Below are 27,859 nucleotides of genomic sequence, written 5' to 3'. Positions count from 1 at the left end.
AGAGAAGGTGGATGAAATGCACCATGTGTCACAACGTTGGTGTGGGGGGCAGGACAGGATTTTGCCTCCCTGCTCCATGCTGCTGCAGGTGCCAGGCAGGATGCTGGTGAATCCACAGGATATTCTGGACTGTCAAAAGCAAGTGATGCTTTCATTTACCCCAGCTCTGCTTCCAATTGAAAGGGCAGAACAATGTCATTATGCTGGTCTCAGGGAGAAATTGCAATGAAATTGTGCCACAGAGTGAGGCTGTGAAAAGGTGTGGTCTGTCAGGGCTGCTCCTGCCGCCCAAAGGTTTAGTTATCCGCATTGTCTGGTGTGATGGGTCAGCCAAGGAGGCCAGCTCAGAGGAGTGCATCTGAGGCCCTTCCCCGTGGGTCAGCACATTAACCTCCCCTGGTTTTGTCCATGATTTATAGATATCTCCTCTCCTAATTCTAGGTCTCTGAAAGGTCAGTTGTCTGTCAGAGATGAGGAATGACCTTCACAGCTCCCTTTGAAGATACCCCTCTCTCCACAGGAAGAAGTGAGTCTTTACTGATCATGCAGAGCATGGAGGCAGCCATCTTAGATGATTTTTACAAGATTGAATTAAGGTGGCACCTTCCCTCAGGGAACACACAGCTGTGTTTCCAACTCAGAGAAAACAAAGATCACGGAGAGGCAGCACTGAGTGGGGACACCAGGTATCTGGATAAGTTGCAAGAACTCTTCAAAACCCACCAAATCCTTCTTTGTCTTGGACATTTTCTCATGAAAATGAAGTTATCGAGACAGGGATTCTCTCATGTGCTGTCTTGGTTTTATCTTGATGAACAGTAAACTCTTCAAGACAGGGACCATCTCCAGCAATGACAAAGGCTCTGCATGTATGCACCAAATGCTTAAGAAAAACTGACATTCCTAATGAGATACAAATGCTAAAAAGTTAAAATTATTTTATTGAATCAATTAAAGTGAAATGAAATTTGGGCTTGAAATAAACACTACACCTACACAAAGCACATTGTAAGGTGAACTCTGTTTTCTTCAAATAGATTTGTTACCAAGTTCAATCACAGCTGCGTCTCTTGTTGTGGGATATCACAAAGCTCAATTCTCACTAATTCCTTTTGTTTCAAGATTACTTAATCATAAATACAACAGGCCATTCTGATTTAATTTGTATTCTACCTCCAAGGACCATCACTTAGCTTCCCTGGAACACTCCTGTCTTCCAGACATTTATATCCACAGATTTTATGATAGCATTGGCACTCAGTAATCTGGGATGTTTGCATTTAAAATTATTTGGATTAAATTTTTAAAAAATTGGGATGATCTTAATGTGCTTCATTTTGGAGGTGCATCTCACTCAAGGCACTTTAAAAGGCTGTAACGTCCTGACTGTTGGATACATTTTTTTAAATTTCTCATTTTAGGTAGAGTTATTCTCACTATATACAATTTGAGCAATCTGAAAGTTTGGTATTAGTAGAAGTCGTTTAGTCTTCCCCTGTGATGGGAACAGGGGTGAGATCTCGCAGGTGGGACTCTGTAGATAGCATCTGAGTAAACCAAAGACTGGTTTTAGAAATGTAAATAAGTGGAATCTCATTCTAAGTAGGAGTCTTTTTTTTTTCTTTTTTTTTTGGGGGGGGGTGGTGGGGGATGAAAAAGAGCAATATTTCATTGGGAACAATCAAAGCGTTGTGTTTTGCTGCTGCATATTTTGCAATTTATACAGTTGGGGTCCTTTGGAAACTGGAAGTAGCATCTGGAAAAGTACCATCTATTTGTTGTATTGTTTCATGGGCCTGATTCAAACAGCAGTTTGAGAACAAGTACAATTGCCATGGATTTTAGAGGTCTTTTAGGTCAGATGACTGAGACGAACTCTGTGTGTGCCTACTTCCCAAGCTAGGGGGAATTTCTCAGTTTCCATTATTATTACCTGAGATGGCAAAAGGGTTGCTTGAAATGTGGTTGCACTGCAAAAACTGAAAGGGGACTTGGCATGGTAGAATTACATAAACAAAGTGAGATTATAAACAGGCCTTGTTTAATATGAAAGAGCATCTAGTTCCAGGAAAAGCAAAGCTATCAGGAGTAGTTGTGTCAGAGCTGGAAAACACAAAGACAGCTTTCATTTCTATATGCTCTAAAGTATGCAGTAATCGTGGTCTAATTGCCTCACTGCAGCCAGAAAGCAATATGGGATATTGTGGGGGTGTGGGAAAGAGCACAATAATGCTACAATTAAGCTGTAATCTTTGGCATGGTCACTCAGCAGATAAAGCTTTTCTGCTGTCACATTTGAGACAGTCATTATTTGGCTGCTAAAGCCCGGGGAAAACATGTGGTGCTGTTCCTAGGAGCTGTTTCACAGAGGCTTCATTATGGGTTTCTTCCTCAGCAGCTGGCCAAGCTCAGCCAGTGCTCTGCATTTGAGAGCTGTGCCTCAGCACTCCCCTTCTCCCTGTTTGTGCTGGGGGAGGTTTGTACTGCTGGTAGTGGAATGGGGGGAGCCTTATTAGCCACTGTGGAATAAATTTGTGAGCTTTAACGTTTGTTACAAACCTCTTTGCTCAGGGCCTGATTTATAATGGAAACTGCATTTGGCAGAGATTTCTGTGTATGGCTTATACACAGAAAAACCTTGTGAATGTGGGAAATAAATGTGATAGCTCTGTGACAGGTTAGGTGCCATAATTATGCATGTATATTAACCCCAGGATGCAGACTGTGTTTCACAGGGACATAATCACATTCACGTGCAATTATGCTCACCTTCATTTGAAAATTTAGTTTTACAGCCTGCTATGAAACCTTGATAGTGACATCTCTTATTTTCTGAAATCCTCCGTCATTTTAGGAAAACTATTCCACTGTCTTGAAGTGAGCCCTTGAATTCACACACTTAATTGTTCATACAACTTTCCAGACTCTTTCCACTTTCCCAAATTTCTTTCTTTCTGAGGAGAGGCTGCCTGCACTGCAGGCTTGTGTGCACTTACTAGAATTCTGGTAGGAATAGAAAGGAGAGAGTGGCAGGAGGTCAGGTCAAGTTTGAATACATTAACCTTGAGGTGACGTGGTCTGACAAGGCATGAATGAGTTGCTTGGAGTATGAATGCAGATTGTGGCATAGATCAGCCTTTACTCCTGCAAGAGGCTTTTTAATTTTTCTGCAGTGCCACAGATAGATGGGTACAGGGAGATGTGGTTTCTCTCTAGAAGATGTTAAGGCTTAGAAGGGGTTAAAAGTGACCGTGGTTTGGGACTGTTCTGTTTTGTCTTAGATCTGGTTTTGCATTATAGAGTGCACACATCCTTTGATAAACCAGCCATGATTTCTGAAGAGGTAGGTACAGGTACATTACATCAGAACCTCATTATTCTGCTGCCTTGCAAAGCAGAATCATGAACTGTTTTGAAAGCTTATGGCATGCACAGTCTCTGCAAGGCTCATCTGACAGCCTGCAAGAGCAGCTCAGTCCATGTCAGTAATTCCTTCCAGCATCAGGCTTTCAGGACCAGGCCTTAATTATGTGCACATCTGGTCTTCACAGCTTGGAATAAGATGTGTCTGTCTTGAAGGGTTCTCATAAATGGGTGCTGCCAAGCCAAGCATCTCCAAAACACAACTGCACCATCAGAAGAGCTTTAGTATTTGTCCTGATTTAGTGCATAGGAACGCTAAAAGCAACATGCACTAGGTACTGCATGAGAAAGGGGATCTTAGTCTTAAGGTTTGTGTAGCTCAGTACTGGATCTACATTTAGAACACTAGAAGCCAAAAGAAGCCATTGCAGATGCAGAAACAGCAATTTGACCAATTACAAATATGTTTTATAATGTTTTTTAAGTGCCTGTGAAGAAACTTCACTATCTTGACTCCAGTAACACTGTGGTGCTAGGAGACATTCTGCCAGGCAGCACCTCAGTCCAAACAGCAATCCTGTCAGCTACTGTCTCCAGAAGCATTTAATTGCAATTGCTCTTATTCACTTAATACCAATGTAAAGCAAGGAACACATTTGTGTATTCAGGCTGTTCCACAGTATCATCTATTTTAATGTGGCAGTGCCTGAGAATTATCTGAAATATCTCTTTTTGATAAAATTTTGATATCTTTGTATTTATTTTATTAGGCTGTCATGCACACTTATTCCTATTTTGATATCTTAATTAGTCTTTGTCACCTGTAGCAGAGGTGGTTGCCTGAGGCAGCAAACAGGACTGGGAACTGAGAGAGGAAGAGGAGCTGGAGTCGATAGAGAGCTGGGCATGTCCTGTGTGGAGAAGTACTGAGAGAAGAGAAGGATCTCTAGTACAGGGGGATTAAGGTCCAAAGGACCCCCTGTTATCAGATGCCCAGCATGAAACACGGAAGATGTGGGTTTACCAAGTTAGAACAGCCTGAAGCATAATTTTGGCTGCAGTAAAAAGGCTCTTTCCCAAAGCCAATCCCATGCATAACTGAGGAGTTAGCTCTGGTCAGGGACCACTCCTGGAAGATGATACAATCCCCATTCTGTGGAGAATAAGAGAGTATGAGATTGTGGGCTTGGGCTGTACAAGACAGTTATCTCCAACATGCTTCATTTACTGCAATGGACCCAACCTTAATGTTCATTAAAGCACAACTCCCACCAGCTTCTGCAGACAGGCTCCAAAGCAGGACTTGCAGTAGGGAGATACCTATGAAGAGTTTGACCCAGGTATTTTGCCCACACAAGAAGAAATGCAGCCCTGATGATGTCATTAAGCATGTGTGTAATGTCTTATTGAGTTATACTGTCAGGAATCCACCAACTGTGGCAAGTCACAGAAAGGAGACACTCAGGAGCTGCCTCCAGCTACTCTGCGCTTAAAGCCTGGTTAGGCCACATAGTAGAAAAGGTCAGAAAAGACATTCAACTTAAAATCAAGAGGTTTAAAGGAAGGTTGTTTAGGAGAAGGAAGGGTGCTTTGATTTCATTTTAACACAGGTCAGCACAGTGCTACACTTCAGGGCTGTTTCAGGAGCACAAATGGCATTTCCTGCCAGCACCATCGTATTTGCATGCGGAGAACAGTCCTGACATGGAAATGGTTATGGATTGAGCAAAGTGCATTTCCATGTCCTCCCCCTTCTCCAAATGAGCTGTGTAGTTTGGTGTGAGCTGCTCTGGGTACAGGAGTTGGGGATTGCCTGCCTTCAGGTGTTTTCTTTAGGGTGGCCCTCATACAAGGGGTGTGCTCTGTCTTTGGGCCCTTGGAGACGTACTCTGCCTGCTGGTGCCTGAGCTGGGTCGGAAGTTGCAGAGAGAATTTTCTATAGTGAGAGTAAGGTAAATCCTCTGGTCTCCTGCAGGATGCTATCTTCATAGAGAAAGTGTATTTTCAGGATTTGGAGGAACAGAAGATGAAAGGCTCTTACATTGAGAGGTGTTAGTCACATGTTCAGAAAAACTTCTGCTGTTGCCTGTTTGTTTCAGCCCATGTTTCTGGTTTTGTGGTTGAATGACAGCATTTGCAGCTGGATGTCGACAAGACATTGCTTCATACTTCTCAGCTCCTGTCTCAGTTTGTGGGTCCACACATCTTGTACTTCCCCATTTTCTGGTTTAATACAGCTCTCTGGGGGATTGCTACCAGAGTAATAAAAATCTCATATAAAAATTCCAACCTTCTCTCCCACTCTCCCTGCTCCTTGCCAGGCCTGCTGTGGGGTGGAGGGGATCTTCCAAACCGTCTCATTGCCCTGATCTGTTTTGCAGTGTAACAGTGGATAACTGAGAGCCCTGGGAGCCAGAGGGGTGGCAGGGCAAAGAGAGCAGTAGGAGCCTGAGCAGTTCCCAAGGCAGTCCCTAAAAGAGCTTGGGGATGAGCACATGAGGCACCTGGGCAGTGCCCCCGTTCGCTGAGCACAGCCTGGCAGCCCCAGTCCCGCAGCCTCCGTGAATCCCTCCCGTCCTCTCGCATTTGCCTTCTCGCATTCTAAGTCGCTCACTTGTCAGAACAATTCAGTCTCTTGCCTGTGCTCCATCTATAATTCATTAAGAAACCCAGAGAGGTGAAGCTGTTGACATTTCCCACTCTTTTCCCTTTGGAAGGCATGGGCTGAGTGTTCTTTGCAGCAGGCGGTGAATGAAGCTGCTCTAAACCCAGAAGCCAAGGGAGAGGGACACACTGCCATCTCCTGCTGGGACACCAAAGCATGGCATCTGCCTGTCACAAGCACATCCTTTGCATGTGCCACCATCAACTCAGGCAGGACTTTGCTCAGAAAATCCTGGCCAGACCCTGGACCTGAAGTGCACTGGGTCTTTTGGATGCACCTGTCTTTGAAGGAACATCTTCAAAGGTGTTTGGGTCTCACCCCAGAGTTTTGCAGCAGCTTCCCCACCAGTTAAAATTTATGCTTCATGTGCTTCCCAGAGTTGCAGCCTATCTGCTTCACTCCAGATACAGGTCTTTTGGAACCAAAATTGCATTCTCCTCATTATCACTTCATCCTGAACTGCATCAGCTCTACTTTATGCCTGCAACAGCCGCAAGCAAAAATAACACATTATTCACCATAAAAGCGTGGGTTATGCAACAAAATATCTGTCATTTTGAAACCACAAATATAATTGGGCATTTAAGTGCAATTTTGAGGAATGGCTACAGGCATCATCTATCATAGAGATTTCAATAATGGCAAATATTGATGTCTAAAAAGCAAGAAGTTCCCACAAGCAGAAGAAATTTTATCTACATTTTATATAGTGTAAAGATTCGTTTTCTGAACTGGTAGTGACTTTGACATGTGAATGCAGACTATTGTTTAGATTTTGCCATAGATGAAATAACCAGGTTTCTTACCCTCATGTAAGGGCCTTTCTCTGTTATTCTCTTTAAGAGTTCAGCATCCCCAACAACTTGTGTGCAGAGTTCTGTGGAAAGGGTACAGTGGAAGAAATCTTTATCTTTAAATGGTTGTCACACCAGAAAATCATTTTAAAAACCCCAAACAGTTCCATTGACCACTGTTCTGTCTCAGCAGTGTCTGTCTGCAAGGTTGAACTATTTGACAGACTTCCAGGGGTGGATGCAGGACTATTTTGAGCCTGACAGATGAAGGGCCCCACTGAACTCAAGAGTTTGCACCAAGCTCTGAAGCACCTCATAGGAGCCACAAATCCCAGACCCCAAACAGAGAGATTCACCAGAGGGCAGCACAATATCACTTTCCATTGTAAGAGCAGGAGTTAATCCTTTCAGCTGTCAGAAAGCTCTTAAAAATTAGCTGCTTGTTGTTCCATCATTATGATTTGAAATAAGTTTCTCTTTAAAGCTAGCCTCAGGAACATCTCCTAAATCCAAGGCATTGATGTTTTAAGTGTCCAGGCATTCACATAGTGGAAGCAGAGGGAGTTCAGGCAGTTGTGTTTTCAGTCTGTCTTTGCCAGGTTTCTGTTCAGGGCTGGTTGGGGCAGCTGATGGGTGCTGGTCCAGCTTCAAGCATTCCAGGAGCTCTCCTGGAATATTCCCCAGCCTGGGTGAATATTATTTCAGCCTCATTTTTTGGGAGGCATTGAACAGAAAGAGCAAGCTCTCTGATGTCACTGCATGGTAAGGGTTCACAGAGGGTGAATGTAGAACCACAGAATCATAGAATGGCCTGGGTTGGAAGGGACATTAAAGGTCATCCAGTTCCAACTCACCTGCCAGGGCAGGGACTCTTTTCACTAGACACGGCTGCTCAGAGCTCCATCCAAGCTGGTGTTTAACACTTCCAGGGATGGTGCATCCTCAACTTCTCTGGGCAACCTGTTCCAATGCCTCACCACCCTTGCTGTAAAAAAATTTCCTTTGAGATCTAGTCTAAACCCACTCTCAGTTTAAATTCACTCCCCCTTGTTCCATCACTACATGCCCTTTAAAAAAAGTCCCTCAGTAGTTTTCTTCTGAGTCCCCTTTAGGTACTGGCAGGCTGAGATGTTTTTATGTTATAATTGTATTTGCTTCTGGTTGTCATGTGTGCTGAGCAGATTCTAGGCCCTTTAGAACTTATGCTAAACTCCTGCTGTTCAAGGAGCTGAGAGGAATCACTTGTCACATTTTGCCCGCTCAGCTTCCTTCATTCAGGGCTTCACCTGCCATCAGTCTGTTCCTGTTATTTCTCTGTTCTGCTGCACAGGTGTCTGCAGCAGTCACCTCCCCTGGTTCAAGTGCCACTGTGCTTTTCCGTCCTGTTCTGACCTCTTTCTCTCAGCATATAGTCAAGGCATTTCATGCTGCTTTCCTGTAAATTAACTACATCTTCTGGCCTTGGTCATTTCCTTTGCTGCTTTGACTTCTGCCTGGTGGGATGCCTCATGTCTTGTGCTTCACTCCTGACATCACTCAGAGAGGTCTTCCTTGACTGACTCTTTCTGATCTCACTCCTTTTGAAGTTCAGTCTGAGCTCCATCTGCTCTGGCTCAGACCAGCCCTTCTAACTCTGTACTGAAGCCTTCAAAGACAGAGCTTTTCCATGGGGCTGCTCCCCATGTAGCCTGAGCTTTCCTTAGCTTAAATGTTATCTTTATTTAAAGTCCTGGAAACTTAAGAATATATATTTAGAATTTTAAAAACCCACTTTCCTTACAGTATTAGTTTAAGTTACATTACTTAGTCTTTTGAGAGTATAGTATCCTTCTTTGGAGTAGATACAAAATTATGAACTTAGTAGTAGAAATAATTTAAGTATCTTTCAAGACAGGTCTGTGTCTGCTCTAAAAGAAAATAAAAATTTGCTTCTGTTTTAAGAAAAGTACTTTAAATTCCTATTCTCTTTCTTTCTTTCTTTCTTTCTTTCTTTCTTTCTTTCTTTCTTTCTTTCTTTCTTTCTCTTTCTTTCTTTCTTTCTTTCTTTCTTTCTTTCTTTCTTTCTTTCTTTCTTTCTTTCTTTCTTTCTTTCTTTCTTTCTTTCTTTCTTTCTTTCTTTCTTTCTTTCTTTCTTTCTTTCTTTCTTTCTTTCTTTCTTTCTTTCTTTCTTTCTTTCTTTCTTTCTTTCTTTCTTTCTTTCTTTCTTTCTTTCTTTCTTTCTTTCTTTTTCTTTCTGCCACTTCCTTCCGCCACTTCCTTCTTTATTTCAATAATTTAAAAAAAATCGTTTCTTGTTTTCATTTGCATTCTTTTTATTTCTTGGGAAAACTAAGGAAAAAAGATAACAAAAATGCTGAAGACTTATTTTGCTCAGTTTCCTTTGTCTTTACCTTCCATTTTCATTTAATCTTTTTTTTTCCAAGGAAAAAAGAAAATTAGGGGGTTTTGAAGGCAAAAGGATTGGACGAAAGAAATGAAAATATTTTTTATGAATTTTTTCTAAGTTTTAGCAGGGCAGAAAATGTCTTTGAAAATTCACAAAAAAGATAAACTTAGAAGGGAAGTACTTTCTATTCAACCATCTTAACAAGGGTTTGGAGCTAGTTAAGGCAGCCAGCACAGTGTGCTTGGTAATGTTTTCTGGATGAGGACAGTCCATCACCTTTGCAGGAATCCATTCCAATGCACAGTGCCCTTGCATGACATAACAGAGGTATTTGTGGGCATTACACCAGGTTTTCTCCTGACTAAACCTGATTCAGTTTCCCTTAAGGTCTCTCCATTTCACAGTCAGTGACTGTGACTCACAGTAGAAATAACCCAACCTGGGCTTTAAAATAGGGATGAGGCAGAGCTGTGTCATCTGCTGTATACACAACTTTTAGAGTGATCTGCCACTGCTTTTAAATGTTTGATTTTCCAGGCTCTGCCCAGATAAGCAGAGAGGCACATTGCTTGGCAGTGGTCATCGCTGAGGAGCGGTGGCTCTTGGCTGTCAGTGCCCAAGACTACCAGTGAGATGTTTGTGCTTTGCCAAGGTGTGTGGCACCTGTTTTTCCTGTGCATTTAGGGGTTTGGAGAAGTTACGCAATGTCTGGCTTTCTTCTTTCTTGCCCAAACCGAAAATATTTAACTACACCTTGAAATTGGTCTTTTCAGGATCAGCAATTTTTCCCATCTTTTGTTTGTTTCTTCCCATATCAATTAACATCCAATGCCATTATTACCTAAAGGGAATTTTTTTTTTAAAAAACCATTTATCCACTGTGGATAAATTAGTAAGATTCTTGTTGGAAGGTGTTCAGAAGTCTGATCCTGCATGGTTGAAATGAATGAGTTCATTTTATGCAGGAACAGAAATGTTACTTGTAAGAGCTACCCAAGCTACCCAATCACCTAACTTAGTTGTTATGTGAAGCTACTATCTTCTCTGATTCACCAGATTTACTTTGATGTGAGTGGCTTTTTCTGGAGATAAATCTTCTTTTCGTGTAAGATTTTAATAACAAAATGGTGATATGTTTTTGTATGCAAGTATGATATTGGCACCTAGTTGAATTTGTTTTTACAAAGGATGCTTCTGCTGCAAAGAAATAAACATATCTACATACAAATTTCCTATACCAAAAAAGAAATTCTATGAAAATGTATGCGTTAAAGTAAGTCATTAGTGGCTTTACAAATTGTCAACCTTATATTTGTGCTACTTTTTCATTCCCAAAATATATCTGCTCATTTTTTAGCCATTGTATTCTATTTCAGTTTTTATCAATCAAGTCAGGCTGAAAGCCTGTAAATAGGCTTTGCATAACCTGTTCCCAAATTATGGAGGAATTGTTACCTTCAGCAGTGAAGAATTAATAACTTATTTTTAATTTTGCCATGTCAACAGTATATTGCACTAAATGTACGTACAGAATTTTAGAATGTATTGTATGCCAAAACTTGTATGTCATAAATAGGATTTACCTAGCAGTCTTCCCCATGGACTGCTGTGCTGTAGCAAAAGTTGTGTTTATTCAAGTTCTTAAAAAAGACCCTGTTTACTTTGCTCTATTGTTTTCTCACACTCGTGTGTGGAGAAGCTAAAAAAGAAAGTTCAGTATTGTTACTCTCCAGACACACTATTAAGGAAATAAGCATGTCACACAGAAATAAGACAGGATCTTATCTGCTGTGGTGTTTGTGGTATTCCTTTCAAAGGCTTACCTAGTTTATTTGTCACTGCACTTTAAGCCTCCAATCACAGGCAGGCAGGAGAGACTGAGAGAGGAGGAGGTGAATGTTTGCTGCAGCTCTTTTGGCTTGTTATCTTTGCAGAAGTTGTAGCTGGTTTCAAAAGCTCATTTTTCAATAAAATTTGCAAATATAACCACAAAATAGATTACTCTGGCCCTCAAAGCAGATTTATAAGTCTTTTACTGAAGATACAAGTACAGAGATGCTGTACTACCTTTTATTCATATTGAGATTGTAGATAGGTAACAGCTTGTGTTAATATTTGACAGATCTGTTCTATGTTACTGTCAGAAATGTAGCAGAAAATCTCTTTGGCTGGCTGGCTTGTACTTGAAACTGGTTTTCATAAGATCTGGATTTGAAAATCTCTCCTGCCAGACTTGTAGCTGTCAGATTCATTATCTTCAAAACTTCTCTTAACCTCTGATGGTGTTTTTTTTTCCTTCTGCAGAAACAGAAGGTGCATGCAGCACAGATGTTAGTCTTCTTCAAGGAGTAACTTCTTCAACCCCAAGTGATACCAGCTCCTGCTAGTACCATGGGGCTGGAGGGTGTTTTTTTAGGCACTGGACAGATCCACGTAATCCTGTGGGGAAGTTTGGCAGCCATGACAACACTCTTGTTCCTCACCTTCCTCATCTTCCTTTGCTCCAGCTGCAATGGGTAAGGCTCCAGGGCTTAATGGTTCACTTTGGACATAGCTTACGTATAAATAGTTAGCAGGAAACGCTGAGGACTGAGGTACAGAAATTAAAAAAGAAAGGTACAGTTTTAAGAGCAAACTTCAGTTTGAACAGTTCTATTCATTCTAAAATCTAATTTTTTTTTTTATTTTTTTTTTTTTTTGCTGTGAATGAAGTACACAATTGTGTTTATTTGGTGGTTTCTCCTAAGCAGAAGGCTGAAGCACAGGTAGACACTGAGTGTTAGCAAATCACACCCTTAAGCTGAAACTGAGAACATTAGGTGGGCTAAACAGGACCAAAAAAAAGTCTAGGTAAAAAGGAAAGGGAAGTGATTATGTACTTCAGCTTTGCTGTGGCCATTCCTGAAGTATTGGGAATATAGTATTGATCCTGCCTTTCATGCAAAAACGAGTAAGGATCAAACAGTGGTACTAATCAATGCCTTATGCCCTATCCTTATTTTCTTCTCCATAAGAGGATTCAATTTCACCAATACAGGCACTATAAATGGCTTTGTTTATGCATCTTTCAAGGCTCCTTGCTGACACGCACTCTGAGGCCTGCAGGCCGCACAGGGAGGGGGCAGCCTGCGCTCTGCCCATGGTGCCCTCCACAGGCCGGAGCAGGCTGACCCCTCACTGTCACGAGTGGCACTGCTTGGTCCATACTGCTCTGTTTTGTAAGCACAGCTGAACCAGCCAAGTCTATGGGAGAAAAATCCAGTACAGCAGCAAAATCTGCAGTTTGGGTGCATGTGCTTGTAAGGAGCATGTGCTTTCACCCCTTCAGCTTTGAGAACATTGAGGAAATTGTGCAGCCGTAAAATGCACTGTATTGGCACAAGATGTGTCTACAGTGGAAGACTTTGTTTTTCAGCAGGATTTATCTAATGCCCACCATGCAAAAAACAGTTGTGGGCAAAACCAGGTCCCAGAGTTGGTTGAAACCCTAAAAAGCCTAAGTTAGAACATGTAATTTCATGTGATTCAGGAGAAACACTTTTGTAAACTGTGAGTTGACACTTCAGTATCTTCTTATTGTCACAGTTTCCTGTGATATCTGTGTAAAAAATAGTAGAATTTTTTTTTAATTATTTAAAAGTAGGAACCCTATTTTAAATACTCTTCAGCCCACAGACATTGCATTTAGGTACTGTGTATCATCTTTAAGGCCTTTTCCAACCCAAATGATTCTATAATTCTGTGTTTTGTTTTGTAACATACCAATCCTTGAACCTTTTCTAGAAAGATGGGTCAAACCACTGAGTGATCTTTGCAGTTACAGAGATACATTGCCTGAAATATTCTGGTGGTGTTTTTTAATAAATTCTTGTGTTGCTAGTTTGGACATAATATCTGTTGTTTCAGGTCATTCTGTAGGGCAGGTTGTTTATGCATAAATGCAGTTGTGCAGAATTTCTTCCTGGCTTCCTCTTGAAAAATGGATGAGGACATAGAAAACTGAATAAAGTTTGTTCTTTCTAAAATATCAGAGTCAGAAAAATTTCCAGAGAGGAAATTCAGCTTTTAACTTTCTCTGTTCTGCATTGGTGCATGCTCACTTGCTGTTTTGGTATTTCCCAATTAGGTGGAATTTTAACAGTTGCTAATGTGGAAGTACAGTTCACTGCAGACTTTAGAAGAAGCAAAAGTTTCATCTTGTCAATATTTTCTCAATTTTTGTTTGACTTTTTATCTAGGGGAAGGACTAACATTATTTTAAGCTCATACTTTATTGCAGTATTTCTGAATAAGAGCTATATTTCCCAAATGGTAAAAATGGAAATGTGATCCATACTTGGACTCCTTTGAAGGACCCAGGGAAGCAGGATTCCTTTAAAAATGTAGGCCCCTGCTGCTGTGAAATTTGTACACCTTTTTGAACTGCTTATGCTTATTATCAATTTGACTGGCATTTTTAGTTATCTGGATTTTTTTGGCCTTTTCCAATTCCTCATAGGATACACACTTTTTTCTGACACAGTTTAAGGGACTTCCTAAGTAGTCTGTAACCAGAATGTGTATCTGAGAATTTCAGATATGATTAAAGAATAATATTTTTATTATCATAGAATCATGGAATGGCCTGGGTTGGAAGGGACTTTAGAAATCATCTAGTTCCCTGTCATAGGCAGGGACACGTTTCACTAGACCAGATTGCTCAGAGCCCCATCCAGCCTGGCCTTGAGCACTGCCAGGGATGGGCCATCCACCAGTAGATACTTGTTGGAGCAATTTGTTCCAGTGCCTCACTACCCTCACAGTAAAGAATGTTTTCCTAATATTTAATCTAAACCTACTCCCTTTCACTTTGAAGCCATTCCCCCATGTCCTGTCTCTGCATAATTATTTTATTACATTGTAATAACCATCAGTCACTTCTCACGGTGATCTCACATTGACTGAGAAGAAGGTTTTGTGTGTTTGTTGTACCTCTTCAGTTATGTCTGTCACCATTCTGCCTCAGTGGTGTTTTTACACAGAGGTCATACCAATTGCTGTAATAATTTTCAGTTATTCCATGTTCAATATTGTTGTGAATCATAGTTCTGTTCCCTGTAGGAGTGTAAGGTCTATGAATGATTGGTATTTGTATATTAGCATAATTTGTAGTAAAAATTCATGTGTCTTTTTCATTAAGGGAAAAGAAGGCCAAAAATCAGAATGGAGATCATGAAAATCTGATGAATGTGGTAAGTATTTATTTCTGGCAGCTTTTGTCTGTCCTGTGGTTGGTTTGTACCAAGCTCCTTGCAAAATACAACAGATTAGAAAATAGCTCAGGAATTTCGAGATGGTTGAGCATGGGAAACTTTAAAAGTTGCAGAATGGGAAGCGGAGGAAAACTTGTGTAGATCCTGATAATCTGCATTTTCTCAGTGCCCTTTCTGCCACCACTGTACTCCAGCCTTCCCTTCACTCCATCTGCAGCCCAAGGCAGTGTACAGTGTACCCTTTGTCAGCTGCTGTCTTCTCAAGGGTTAAAGCCATAGCAATGTCTAGTACCGTAAAGCTTGAGAAGGACATCACTCTGGACATCTTGGCATTTATTTCTATTTAACATCTGCAAACACAGGCACTTAAATCTTTGAATCTAGCTGGCATGGTTTGCTTCTCCTGCCAGTAATACCTGTGGGTCAGAGCCCCAGAGATGGGAATGCAATTTGTTGTGTGTGTGTTCACGTGAGCGTTGATTGTGATCCAGCAGTCCCTGCTCTGTGTTGCAGCCTTCCGAGAAGGAGGTGTTCAGCCATTCCATCACCAGTTCTGTAACGGAGCCTCCCCCAAACAGCGAGCAGAACGGAGCCCTGAGCAACGGGGAGGGTGAGTCTGGGCAGCCCCTGCGGGTGTGATGAGCCAGCGCTGCTCACAGCTCCCTCCTCAGCTGAGCGCTGCCGATCCCTCGGGTTTCAGCTTGCCAGCAAGCAGCTTGCCAAGCACACAGGCAAGCCATTTGTCAGAGTACTCTGCACACCTCTGCAGGTCTGACACCAGATCACACACAACTTACAGCCAAGTTAAAAAATGCCATGGAGTTGTTTGCCTTGCTGGGAGGTCAGTGGGGGTGATCATCTCATGGAGATTTGGGAGGTTTAGGCTGCATCTCCACTCCTGTTACTCTCGTGTTGAGAACGACACAGGAACAGGTGAGAGGCAGTATTGCAGAAAGAGCAAAGAAGGCTTTATTCTAAAGAACCACGTGGTTTTTATAGAGTGATAACAAACAATAATAATATGGGGTGATAATAAACTATAATAATATAGAGTGATAATAAAACGATAATAAAATGATAAAAACCTATAATAAAATGGTAATAAATTATACATTCTGTTTGATTGGCTAGTTAACAAAAACACCTTTCTCATACACCATCTTTGAGAAGAACAGAAAGACAAAGTAGCAAAACACCACCTGCAGATTGTTTATACTAACAAGTTATTACATTCTTACAACTCCCTGAAAATTCTCACGAGCAGCTGTGAGAAACGCTTGCTGTTTCTCTCTCTGTGTCCCATGGCATCCGCACACTCCTGGGCGTGCTCTGGCACAGCCCCACGCTGCTGCTCCCAGCCCTCCACGCCAGCCAGCACTGGGAGCTGCTGAGGTCCTCTCCTGGGCCACCAGGTGTGTGTCACCAAGCCATACCTGCAGATTGACCAGGTCACCAGGCAGAGAATGGGACCTTCCCTAACCTTGGTAAGCTGTGGAACTGGGATAAAACCAGAAGATGAAGCTGCACCTTAGAGGTTCAAAAGTGCTCCAGGAACTTAGGGACATATTTCAAGTCCTCCTCCAGGGATTACAGCTTTGGATCACAGTCCTGTGCTGTGCTGTCACTTATATTTTTATATTTCAGAAAACAGGCAACATAAATAGGCTTCCTTTTTTTTCCTTAGTCTTTGCTTTGCTGAACACTCAAAATTATTCACCCTGAAGTATCACTGGAAAAATATTTTACTCAGCTGCACCTAAAAATAAACTCACTCTCAGCTCAGAGCCACTGGGAGCCAACTGTTGTCTTCACACTAACACCAACACCAGGGGCTGCACTCCAACTTACAGCTCTTTCCTCATCTTCTGCAACCAGAGGCTAAGCTAGCCAGACTTCACCCCTTAGAGACAAGCATCCAAAGTAATTTTTAAACTTTGTTTTTGCAGCTAATTGCTGTTCCCATCCATTGGCTTGTGTATGTAGGTGTGTGGTTCCCTGAGGACTTGATGTGCAGAGCAAAGCCCTGCAGAATGGAAGTATTTCTCTCTGCCATGAGTCACCACGTGTGCAGCTGTCAGAGCTGCTGCTAAAAGGTGTGCTGTCAACCAGCAGACAGTTTTCAGACAGACTGTCTGATATTATACTCAGCTTACACTCTGCATAACAGCCCTTCTGAATAACAGGAACCCCTGAGCTTTAATTTCTCACTTATAATTTATGCACTTTTTGTTAATACTTCTTTTTATTATTGTTTCTGCTAGCTTTTTGAGCAGGGGCAGGGCTATGGAAGAGGAACCATCAAATGCTATGTGTTTTTCCTTTACCCAACCTGCCAGCATTGTCTTATCTATGCCAACCCTTCAGCTACACCAACCCCTTCTGTGCTACCACCCATAACCACAAAAATACAGAAAACTAAGCTTTTGTTGCTTTTGATTATCCCCTCCAGCCTGTATGGAGTGTGTGGTTTCTGGGCTCTGTAAGGGTGCTCAGCACAGCATAGAAATCCCTGGAATCAAGGAGCAGAAAGGCAAAACTCCTACCTCCCATTCAGACAGTGATTATCATCTCACACCTCCAGTTCTGTCCTGAGTTTTGCAGTCAGGGTATGGCTCCCTGCAGGTGCTGACTGTGTCTGCATGCCCTGAACACAAGAGGAAGCAATGTCCATGGCAACCACCAAATCAAGGGCATCGATTGCTTTGGAAACGCTTCTGTCACCATGTCAAACACACTGAAGGACACAGAAGAATGGGTTGTTTTTGTAGAGATAGTGCCTTAGGAACTGTACTAGGAAAAGTAAAGCTGTTCAGAAGTGATTTTTTACAGAAATAGTGTGAGGTAAAGTTACCTGCCATGCTTCAAACATGCTTGTATATGCCCATGAATGCACACAGATGTCACACGTGTGCTGTAAGATGAGAAGCCCCATACATTTCAGTCCCTAATTCCTCTAGTGACAATGACATGTGGCCCACTTCTGGGACCTGAAACAACATGTTCTGCCTGACACTACCTCCTGAAGTCTAGTCTTGTCTCTTGTGCATATGGCCAGCTCGTTAGTAGGTTGTCAAGCAGCATTATGTGCTGCGAGACTAAGAAGGATGGCTCAGCCCTCGGTGGGGAGCTCCTGCTGGAGCCTGCAGGGAGGGCTGAGCAAATGCAGCTCCAGCCAGAACTGGGCCAGCTTGTTAAACAAGCTGAAGGATGGTGGAGAGGAAGAAGGAACGCTTTCCTTTTGATTCCAAAGAGTGGGGAAATGCAAAGAGGAAAATCTGACGAGGATTTTTTTAAGGCGCTTGGTTTGAGGCCTCCCACCTGTTTCCCATCTGAGACTACTGAGCACTCTGTAATCATTCAGTGAAACTGAGTACAAGGCAGCGGAATATCCCACCCCCTGTTCTGACAGTGAATGCTGTTGCCATATAATGTGACTTGGGGGCGTACAGACTATTTTAGATGTTGTGAGAAAGATATTTTACCAGTAGAGTGCAGAAATGTCTCTAACTGAAACCTTTTGATAAGCAAAAAGCATGCTAATCACTAGGCATTTCCAGGCATTAGCATCATTTATCCTTTCCAGCATGTCACAAAACCAAAGTGATGTAGAGAGTACCAAATCACACCTTTTAGTTATGCCTTTGTTTGTAATACTTCTCTGTAATTTTCTTTAGTTCTTTCTGAGGACAGTACAGCTGCCTGTATCCAGCCTTATGAAGAAGTACAGACATCTGATCTACTAGATCAACAGGATAGTCTTGGAAAGTCTATAAAATGTCACCAGAGCCGGGAGCTACCCAGTATTCCCCCTAACAACCCCATGGAAACAATAATCTCATCTAGAAATGCAGAAAATGATCAAGGTCTTGGAATGGAAGGGCCTTATGAAGTCTTGAAGGACAGCTCCTCTCAGGAGAACATAGTTGAAGACTGCTTGTATGAAACTGTGAAGGAAATTAAAGATGTTGGAGCAGTAGTCAGCATGGAAGGGAACTCTAGCAGCAAATCAAAGGCTTCACTGACAGTTTCTGAAGGTCAGAATCAGATTCCTGAGTGCAGAATTGAGTCAGCAGAATATGCATCTGTTGACCGAAATAAGAAGAGTCGCCAAAGTGCAAATTCAGAAAGTCCTCTTGACAACATTCCAGATGTAGAGGATGAGCTTCCCCCTCCAGTACCCATGAAACTTCTTGATGAAAATGAAAATGTGCAAGAAAAAGAAGTGGAAGAAGAAGTGACAGAAGGAGCGAGTAAACCAGAAAAGGTAAATACTGCAAATATTTGTCCTCATCAAACAGCCAAATAATGATTGGGAAATATGGGTGGGAGAGGATTTTATTTTTCAGTAATAAAAAATAGCAAGAAAGAAACCCCACTCAAGATGAAGCAAGACTGTAAATGGAAATATGATAATGTATAGTAGAATCCTTGCTTTAGAGGTATATGCTCATTCTGTTGCTGCCTGTATTTTTGATTGTTGCAGCTATGCAGTACAAAAGGCTTTTCCCAAATATTATCCAGGAATTGCATAGGAGGCTTCTGCTTCTTTGTTTGATGGTATTATACTTGTGGAAGCTATTACAAAGGACATCCAGTATCTCTGTCACCATCTATATATTGTTCTTTTTTGTTCTCATGAAACTGCAACTTACAAAAAGGAGAGGGGGGCATCCTTGGGGGATGTCCTTACTTTAGATGTGCCTCTTTCTTTGGGCCACCTTGACTTAGCTGTGCAAATGTTAGGCACTGACTTTGGCTGTAGGAGAGAGGGATAGAAAGAGAGAGAGACTGCAGCTCTACACTTTTATATTTGTCAAATCCTGCATGTCACGTATAAACAGAGTGTAAGGAATTTCTAAGTGCTGAAATCACAGCCAAAAGTGAAGTTTTCTCAGCAGCTTATGCTTCCTCCCTAGGAACGAGTTGTGGTGAATTCCTTGAAATACAGAATTATGACATTTTCAATAGTTTCTTTTCCCATTTGTAGATTTTTACAGGAAGTCATTTTAAGGATGCTTTCAGATCATAGCAGACTTTTCATAATCTGTTGAGTTTGCATTTTTGAGCATGTTTCAATATCTTCCTATTAATTGTGAATGAAAGGTTTAGGAGATTTTTGGTGTCTGAGTCATCAAATAATATTAGGTAGGTATTGATGAAAATTTCCAAAAAATTCTTAAGATGCAATGGGACTTTTTAATGTAAACATTTAAGTGAAAAATCACGGCAGAGCTGAGGTATTGTTACTTGGTTTTGTTTGTTCTCTTCTTTGAAGAATTTCAGTAATCCAGGAAGAAGGCAGAAGAGTATCTTGTTAAATAAATAACTAACCATGTAACTTGTAAAGCACAATATAGTCTAAATGAATAAACTGAAGACTTGCAGTATAAAAATTGTTTAGCTAGACTCTCCAGTGCACATTTTTACAACAATGAGCTCATTAAGCAAAAAATTAAGATGTGACTGTCAACAATAATCCAGAAACATTCCCCCCTCTCACATTCCAGCCATAAGTAATTTCTAATTAAACTTTTAGATAAACAGCTTAGTGTAAAAGTGATATTTTTCCTACCAGGTGTGAAAAGACTAGCAGAAAGCAATTGTACTTCCCAGGCACCAATACAAAGGAAAAGCCTTTGCTGCTCTGTAGCTCCCCAGCACACCGTGTATGCAGTGTCAGTAACTGCCAGGAGTGGGAATTGATTAAAATGGTTCAGGTTTTGAAGGATTAATCAAGAGATGACACATGCAGTCCCCTAAGTGCCAGAAAAAAAGGTGTTTGTCTAATTAAAATTTATTCAGAGCTGAAGGCACCCTGAGTTCAATCTTGGGCAGCATCAGATCATGGCTGTGCACGCTGCTGGGTACATGCATTATGCATCGGGTGTGCCTGTCCTGTCCTTGAGAGCTACAGCTGCAGCAGAGCTGGAGATCGTAATTGATGGAATATATAAATGTCATTATTGTTGGCATTGTGTGGGGAGGGGGCTGGGGGATTGTTTTTCTGTTGTGATGATGATAGCTTCTCCCTGTATTTTGCTGCTTCAAGCAAAGCAGAGCAATGCCTGGTTTTGTGATGTGGCGACCAGAACCAAGATGTTCATGGAAATGTATGTTACACTGATAACTCTTTTAGCTAGACCCCATAGGTGTTTCTGGTTTTGCTTCCTTTCTATGAGTCTACTCAGCTGCTTTGTTTAGCATGACGTCTGTATCCCAAACTCTTCAGCCTTCTGCCCTGGCCCTGATGAAGACAGATGTTGTGTGTATGTCATGTCCTGCAAGTCTCCCTCACTACGATGAGGGCACACGGAAGGGACAGGCAGGGAGGCTCCTGTGTAACCAAGGCTTGTACCTGCCAGCTGAGAGAACAGACTGTGTCCAAGCTGTCTCACTGTCTAAAAGAGGGCAGCCAGGGTGATCCCCAGCCCATGCCAGTCCCTGAAGCACTTCAGTCTGGGAGAGTACTAGGTAGACCAAGCCAGAGACCATTCCTGCATATAACAGCATGAAAACTACCAGGCATCCTTGTAAGAGCCAGGTGTGCAATAACAGATGAAAATTTACCTAAACAGGTTTTTGGCTGTGAGCCAGCCAAATCCTTTTGAAAGACTTGGGAAGAAAGGCACCTTTAACAGCACAAGGCCTCTTACAGGCCTCTGTCACCTGCAAAACCTTGAACATCATTCTTCTAATAAAACTGAAAAAAGCAGAATAGATTTCTTTAGTTCTTTCTTTTATTTAAAAAAGAAGTATGAATCTCCTTTTTCACCCAGGTCTTTCCAGAGTGAGCACTCTGGGTAGAAGTGCTATCTGTGTGTCCATTTGGCTGCTGCCATGTCATTTCAGCCTTGCACAGCCTGAGGATGAGCAAAGCATCTCTTACAAATGCATCAGAGGAGAATGTCCTTGTTCTTGTGCCCAAGTCAGGAGCAGCAGCTGAGCCAAACAGCAAAATATCAAGTGCTGTCAAGGAACAAAAGGAAAGTGGAAGGCAAATAAGGACACGTGTTGCTACTGTTGAGGTTTCAGCATAGTTTAAAATGTTGCTAGGTACAAAATGTTTAGGGGCAAGTGGGATTTAAGTTTCCAAGATAACAATATCCTCCAAAACGGATGTGTCACAAGCTTCACATTTAGAAGAAAGAATGCTGTATCGGGGGAACAGCACAGGATGGCAAACACCCTGGGGTATTTATCAGTACCTGAGTGGGAAAGTGTAGAAGGGGTCCTGACACCTGGTGCTTATAGACGCACTGATGAAAGAAAAATCACTGAAGAATTTTATGAGCACATGCTTGTTCTAATGTGTGAGGATGAAATTAGTAGCTTACTCCCCAGCAGAAATAGATGCAGATAGGAAAGACTAAACTAAGTTGCTGTAGTGAAGCAGATTTAATACAAGGCTAAAATATATTTGAACTTTTCCTTTTTCTTTTGTTTTTTGGGTTTTTTTTGGTTGGTTGGTTGGTTGGTTTTTTTAAGAGTAAACAAACCACAGGTTTAAGAGCACTGTTTTCCGGTCAGTGAGAAAGAAGTGAGGGAGCTTGTCAGTGTGAGGGAAGCTCTTCAGGTGCAGCAGGCAGAACTTCAGTGTGCTTTGGGCCAGGGTCTGTCAGAAGTGCCCAGGAATCTGAAGTTTGGTATTTACCAGAAGTAAAAACAACAAGAAAATGGAAGGAGGAAAGAATCTATCACAATGAGCCTCTGAGAAAAAATAAAAAAAAGGAAAAAGAAAACAAGTTGTGTGCCTGGAAGTAGTATTTTATTAACTGTGCTGAAAATAGCTCTAGTCCTCCGTGTTGGCTTGCACTGAAGGTGGTATGAAGTATTTTAGTTGGAGAAGTTGTGTGAAAGTCCAGAATACAGCTTTTTACACTGCTGGAAGGCTCCCTCTGAATCACTGTGGAGCAGGACTCTGGCAGAGCCGCCTTGGCCCAGGGAGGAGCCATCCATGTGCAGCAGCAGGGCTGTAAAAGTCTGAAGATGATTTTCATAAGAGCAAAATGCTTTTCCCCTGATGTTTCATGACCCGTTCTACACAGAACACTTTAGATGCTTGAAATTAGACTTGATAGCAAACCAAGCCCTCCATCCTTCAGTGACTCTGCTGTGTGACCTGGCTCCAGCTCAGGGTGGGCTGCAGCAGGTCTGAGTGGTTGTGAGGCCGGGCTGCTGAGCACCTCTGCACAGGAACTGCATTCCAGGGGTGGAGGACACAGCTCTCCCATGCAGCACGACCAGGATCTACAGAATGGAGGGTAACAATCCTCCAGAAGGTGTCAGCTGAGTATTGTTCTTCTGTCATCTAAAAGTGTATCTGAAAATCCTGTGAAAGGGCAACTGGTGTATCACAACAGCTGGCTTCTAATTGTTCAGAAGCCTCTGTAGATACTTCATAAGAGGTGTAAAGGCAAGGATACAGTGGTGCAGTGGTTTTTTTAACCATTGCATTATTTTTACCCTTTTCAGGTCAGGATAACAGCAGATACATTAAAAAAGCTTTACCAACCTCAGGGCTGTAATCTCCAGAGAAGTACTCTGAATAGTGGGGGTATTAGCTATGTATAATGGAACTTGAGAGCAAATGACCATAAAATATAACGTATTGATTAAAATGGGAGGGTTTTATTATAGATTTCACACTGCTGATGGGTAATGAGCCTTTTATTTTCTTTCTTTCTTCATTTTTTACAGAGGCTTAGTTCAGTGTCTTACAAGTCTCGAGAGGAAGATCCATCTCTAACAGAAGATGAGGTAGGTTTCTTGCATGAAATTCAGTAACTAACTAGAGACCAATTTTTAGGCACAAATTAGCATAAGCTCTGGTTGATTAAGCAGAATCCAAGAAAGGTGAAACTTGTGTGAAAGGAAAATGAAAGCCCAAGGTTCTCTGCACAGAGAACCATTCCTAAAATCAGAGGTATTCTAACATATGGCTGTATCAGGCCCATAGGTTAAAAATGGTGTCAGAAAACAATAGGAGGCCACAATTAGTTGATTGTTAGGGTAATTTCTTGATTTGGATGACAAAACCTTCTCAAGAAGAATAACCAGCAGCCTTTTGAAACATATGCTCCAGCTTCCCCATGCAAAGTGTTTGGGGCTCTGAGAAGTAAGCTGAAGCACAATAAAAGCACTGGAACATAAACTGTTCTTTATGGCCAACTGTCTGTTGGTCAGATAAATGGAGGAGAGTTAAACAAAGAGAAAAATTAAACATAAATAAGGCTGCTTGTGATCATCTCCAGTACACCCATGCCATTTATAAATATGTTTTCTGGGTATAAAACTAAACACAAACTTGGCAATGAGCTAGGTGAGCCAATGCCTTCTGCTGGGAGAAGCATTCCCAGCCATTAATGAATAACCTGACCTTGAAGTGGGTTAATGTAATCTGATACTGAGAAGAGTTGAAGTACAGATGAGCAGAAAAGCCATTTTTTGTTAGCTGAAATCAGTAAAAAGTAAAAAGTATTGCCATCTTCAAGATGATTTCCCTCTAAAACAAACAAACACTAACCAGCCCCAAAAACCCCAAAGCAAACCAAAACCAAAAAAACCCCAACCAACCAATCAACCAGCCAAACCTAGCCCCACACAAACACACACACACACACACAAAAGAAATCCCAGAATTATCAGAAGTGGTCTGGTTTGTCTGCTTCAGTCTGTGTTGCCTATTGGTAATGGACATTTTTATGCTAATCTACTCTTTTAACTGGATTGATGCAAACGCAGAATGGCTTTGCATGCTTGGGAAAGACTTCAAATGTAATGGAAGAGCTATGTTGCATTGTGATATTGGGTACCAGAGAAGCTGTGCAGGGAATTTCTGCCATCTCTCTTGTGCAAGGGCTAGGATCCATTTGTCCTGGGAGAGGGAATTAAGACTGATTCCTGTGCTTGGCAACAGCCCAGGTAATCCCTGAGCAGAGGGACATGTGTGGATGTGGGCTTCTCCTCACCTTTTCATGAAGGGCCACTTTCATGCACTTGTTGAAGTGTACCACCTCACCAGAGGAAACTTTTAGTTAGGAATGAAATGCTGGCTCCCTTTCTGCTGTTTACAGCTGAGAGGACTCAGTCTCCAGTCTCAAGTTCACATGCTTAATGCCTGAGAAGCAGCTCTTCTTTGTAGGCAAAGTGCAGTCAACAGAGCAGACCTTGCATATCAGTGTTGGCACTACTTGCTATTATCTGGTCTGAGTAATTTATCTCCAGATTTTTAATGTTGTCTTCACATGTGTTGGTGCCTATTTAGTCCTGCCTACAAAAACAATTAACTATTAATTATTAATTAACTCTTCTTCTATTGCAGTGTCTCTAAAAGCAGAAAAGTAGCCACTACCATTAAAAATAGTAACAGTAATAATTTTTAAAGCCCTAAGGATCAGACAGCATCCTTCATTACAGCAGTTCAATCTGATCCTCCCTTTGATGCCTCTCTCCCTGTTGAATCTAAATTGACTCCAGGACCATAATAAAACTTGCAAGAGCTCCTCTTACAAACCCTTTCCCTTTTGCCCAGTTCTAATTTTCTCACCAGGGTTTTATATTCAAGGAAGTTCTGCATTTATAAACTTATTTTATAAAGCAGTCTTTTTTTTTAAAGAAAACTGATCTGTAAATGCATGCCAGAAAAAGAAGGATTTGTAAGAAATAGTTGGGGTTTTTTTTCCAAGGAAAAAGTCATATCCTTTTAGAATGGATATCTTTGTATCAGAAGATCCTGTCTTTTCTTAAAAACCAACATCCTTGTAGTGCAAGGGTACAGACTGGTGCACAAGCTCTATGCCATGCTCCATACTCAGCAGGTGTCTCCTTTTCCTAGATCTCAGCCATGTACTCATCGGTGAGTAAGCCGGGACAGGCCATCAAGGCACTGGATTCTCCTTACACCTGCATTCAAGAAATTGCATCTCAGAGGTCCCCGTCCATTTGCAGTGGCCTCTATGCAAGTGTGAAGGACTTTGAAAACGCCCTCAATTCCACCACTGTGCCTCAGCCAGCGGACAGAGCAAACGGGGAGCTGGAGCCGGACTATGAAGCTATCCAGGCAGTGAGCCAGGAGGAGGACAGGACCTTGGTGGTGCCCAACACAAACCACACTGCTCTTTCAGGAGAGAGCGACTACGAGAGCATAGGGGACTTGCAGCACCACAGGGAATTCACCAGACTTTAACCACTCCTGCAGCAGATTTCCACGCTGTTATTTTCAAAGGACAATGAAACATGGAGAGGGAAGTGCTTTTCCTGTGGAACACAAGTTCTGAAGAAGCAATGTACGTTTCAGCCAGGGTGTGATACCTCCTGGTTTTTCTGGGTGGTGGATCAAGGCTCATGGGAAAGGGTCATCAGGTCAGAAAGATGACCAGGAAAATGTAAAGGTTTCTTTATTGCTGTTAGCTCCAAGGCAAACGTAATTTGGGAAGGAGTGCCATGCTTGTTGTCCTGATAGGATTACATACCAAAAAGACTACCTTTACACAAAACTAGCTTCTCATTTTAAGAGATTATTTTATGTAATTTTCTTCAAAGTGTTTTTCAAGCATAATTTTTCATTCAAGTTTTGGCATTTGCAATGTTGAGCAAACCACGGATAATCGTACCTCAACTCAGACTTACACTGCGGGGCTGGGGAAGATTCACTCACTTCTGTGTCTATTGGGGAGCTCTGGCCACCTTCACTGCAACTAAAGTGCAAACAACAGTAGTTCACAAGGGACTGACTCCAAATGTACTTGAAGTAATTCTGCTGGCTTTTTCTTTTTTCTTTTTTTTTTTTTATGTCAAGGGCTGTAGAATGTGATTTTCAGTATTTGAGATGTGTACTGGTATTTGTAGGGGTTTTGTTTGATTATTTGTGAAATATCCCTTTAAAATGGCAGCGGTCACCCTTAGCATTCTTGCACTGTTTCCCTCAAATGGACATAAAGATGTACACACACACCCCAGACCATTGTCATGTTGCAAAAATTGTGCAATTGAATGCATTGGCATAATGTGTAATCTAACCTTAGTAGTGCTGAGGAATTTTTTTGCAGAATTTTGCCCTTTTTAAAAACTTAACTATTTTAATGTTTGTCTAGTTTCTTATATAGAAAAAAATCTGTACTGTGTTCAGTGGGTAATACATTTTTTTTACAACATATTTTTCATCTTCAAAGTTTTTATAGATTAACTTACTAGGATTTGTAACAGGAGGAATCCCATTCTATATTTGGGCTTGATTTTTGGTTGGTTTTTTTTTTGTATTTCAAAAGTAGATAAATGAAAATTGCTTTGGGGTTGTTTTGTTGACTTTTTCTGTCTCCTTGAGCAGGGAAATGGAACATGCCTTGCTGTTTTTAAGCTAAAATTATGGAGTCTATGTAAAAGAACACTGCCAAAGGGCAAAAAAGACAAGAGACAGTGGGATTTAGTCAGGCATAGCCACTGGTCCTCCTTGTTCTTCTGCTAAAAGGAGCAGGAGGGCAACCAAGACCTACTTGGGCCTCTAAAAAACAGTTTGAAACTCACTGGCTTTTAAAAAATGCTGAATTATTCTGTTACTGTGAAAAATTAAGTACAGTGCTTGGATGAAATAAGCAGGTACTGGATTGGTACCTTTTTTCTTCAAGAATAATACAATAAATAGTACAATGGTACAGGAATAGTCCAAGGGTAAAGAACTAGCATTGTGTGACATGCATGTGCACATATCCCCATGTATATAAGCATACACTTGTAATTCGGACACAAGTGTAAGTTATAGTCCAAGCTGGCAACATTCACATACGTAATATCTGGCATGTGCTTGAAGAGCAGTTTATTTTTAATTCAAAATAAACAGTACATAAACTGAGGTTGGCTTATTCTGTAGTAAACGAAACAGGTTTACTTTCAGCTCAATTGGTACTGGGTTTTGAAGGTTGAACCCTTCTCGGATCCTTGGTCAGTTCTCAGCATGACTTGGTACTATAAAGAGCAAGCATAGACCTGGTTACACACATTTATTAGAAAGAGCTTCATAACTGAAAGAAGTGTGCTGATTTACAGGCTTTGCCTGCAAGTTTGCTCTGAGGAGCAGTGCAGTTGTGCAGTCAGCCTCTGCCCACGGGGTGGTTCAAACTTTGTGGATCCTGACCTTGTGTGACAGTGCAGCACACTCTGATCTATGACTCTTCCTTGAAGGAGAAGCAGTTCAGACCACTCCACATCCATCCTGTTCTTGACCATGCTGCCATGTTTTGACAGCTGCAGCAAACCCTTTGCTTCCACTTCAGTGCTTTTTAAGGATGACTGTGGTTCTGCTTTCTGGAGGTTTTCCCTTTATAAAAGTTTTTGTTGCTGTTTCCTTGAATGTGAATTCATGAAGTTCACCTTTGAATGTTCTCTCCTTCTACTTCACACTAAG

At 41.6% G+C, this 27,859-nt stretch overlaps 1 protein-coding gene across 2 annotated transcripts in view; it reads left to right on the top strand.

Annotated features, from left to right (window-relative positions):
- The window catches only part of PAG1 (phosphoprotein membrane anchor with glycosphingolipid microdomains 1), an 80,564-nt gene extending 53,101 nt beyond the window's left edge, over positions 1 to 27,463 (top strand). For both annotated transcript variants that reach the window (XM_058814709.1, XM_058814700.1), the window contains exons 3-8: positions 11,513 to 11,724; positions 14,388 to 14,439; positions 14,974 to 15,070; positions 18,135 to 18,724; positions 23,158 to 23,217; positions 25,295 to 27,463. In XM_058814709.1, coding sequence (XP_058670692.1) covers positions 11,600 to 11,724; positions 14,388 to 14,439; positions 14,974 to 15,070; positions 18,135 to 18,724; positions 23,158 to 23,217; positions 25,295 to 25,645 — 1,275 coding nt within the window. In that variant the 5' untranslated portion in view covers positions 11,513 to 11,599 and the 3' untranslated portion in view covers positions 25,646 to 27,463. The remainder of the gene's footprint in view (positions 1 to 11,512; positions 11,725 to 14,387; positions 14,440 to 14,973; positions 15,071 to 18,134; positions 18,725 to 23,157; positions 23,218 to 25,294) is intronic.
- Positions 27,464 to 27,859: the final 396 nt, after the last annotated feature.

The sequence above is a fragment of the Ammospiza caudacuta genome, chromosome 1 (genome assembly GCF_027887145.1).
Source record: "Ammospiza caudacuta isolate bAmmCau1 chromosome 1, bAmmCau1.pri, whole genome shotgun sequence".
Lineage (NCBI taxonomy): Eukaryota > Metazoa > Chordata > Aves > Passeriformes > Passerellidae > Ammospiza > Ammospiza caudacuta.
Note: the sequence above shows the minus strand (reverse complement) of the source record. Positions and strands in the feature narration are given on the sequence as shown.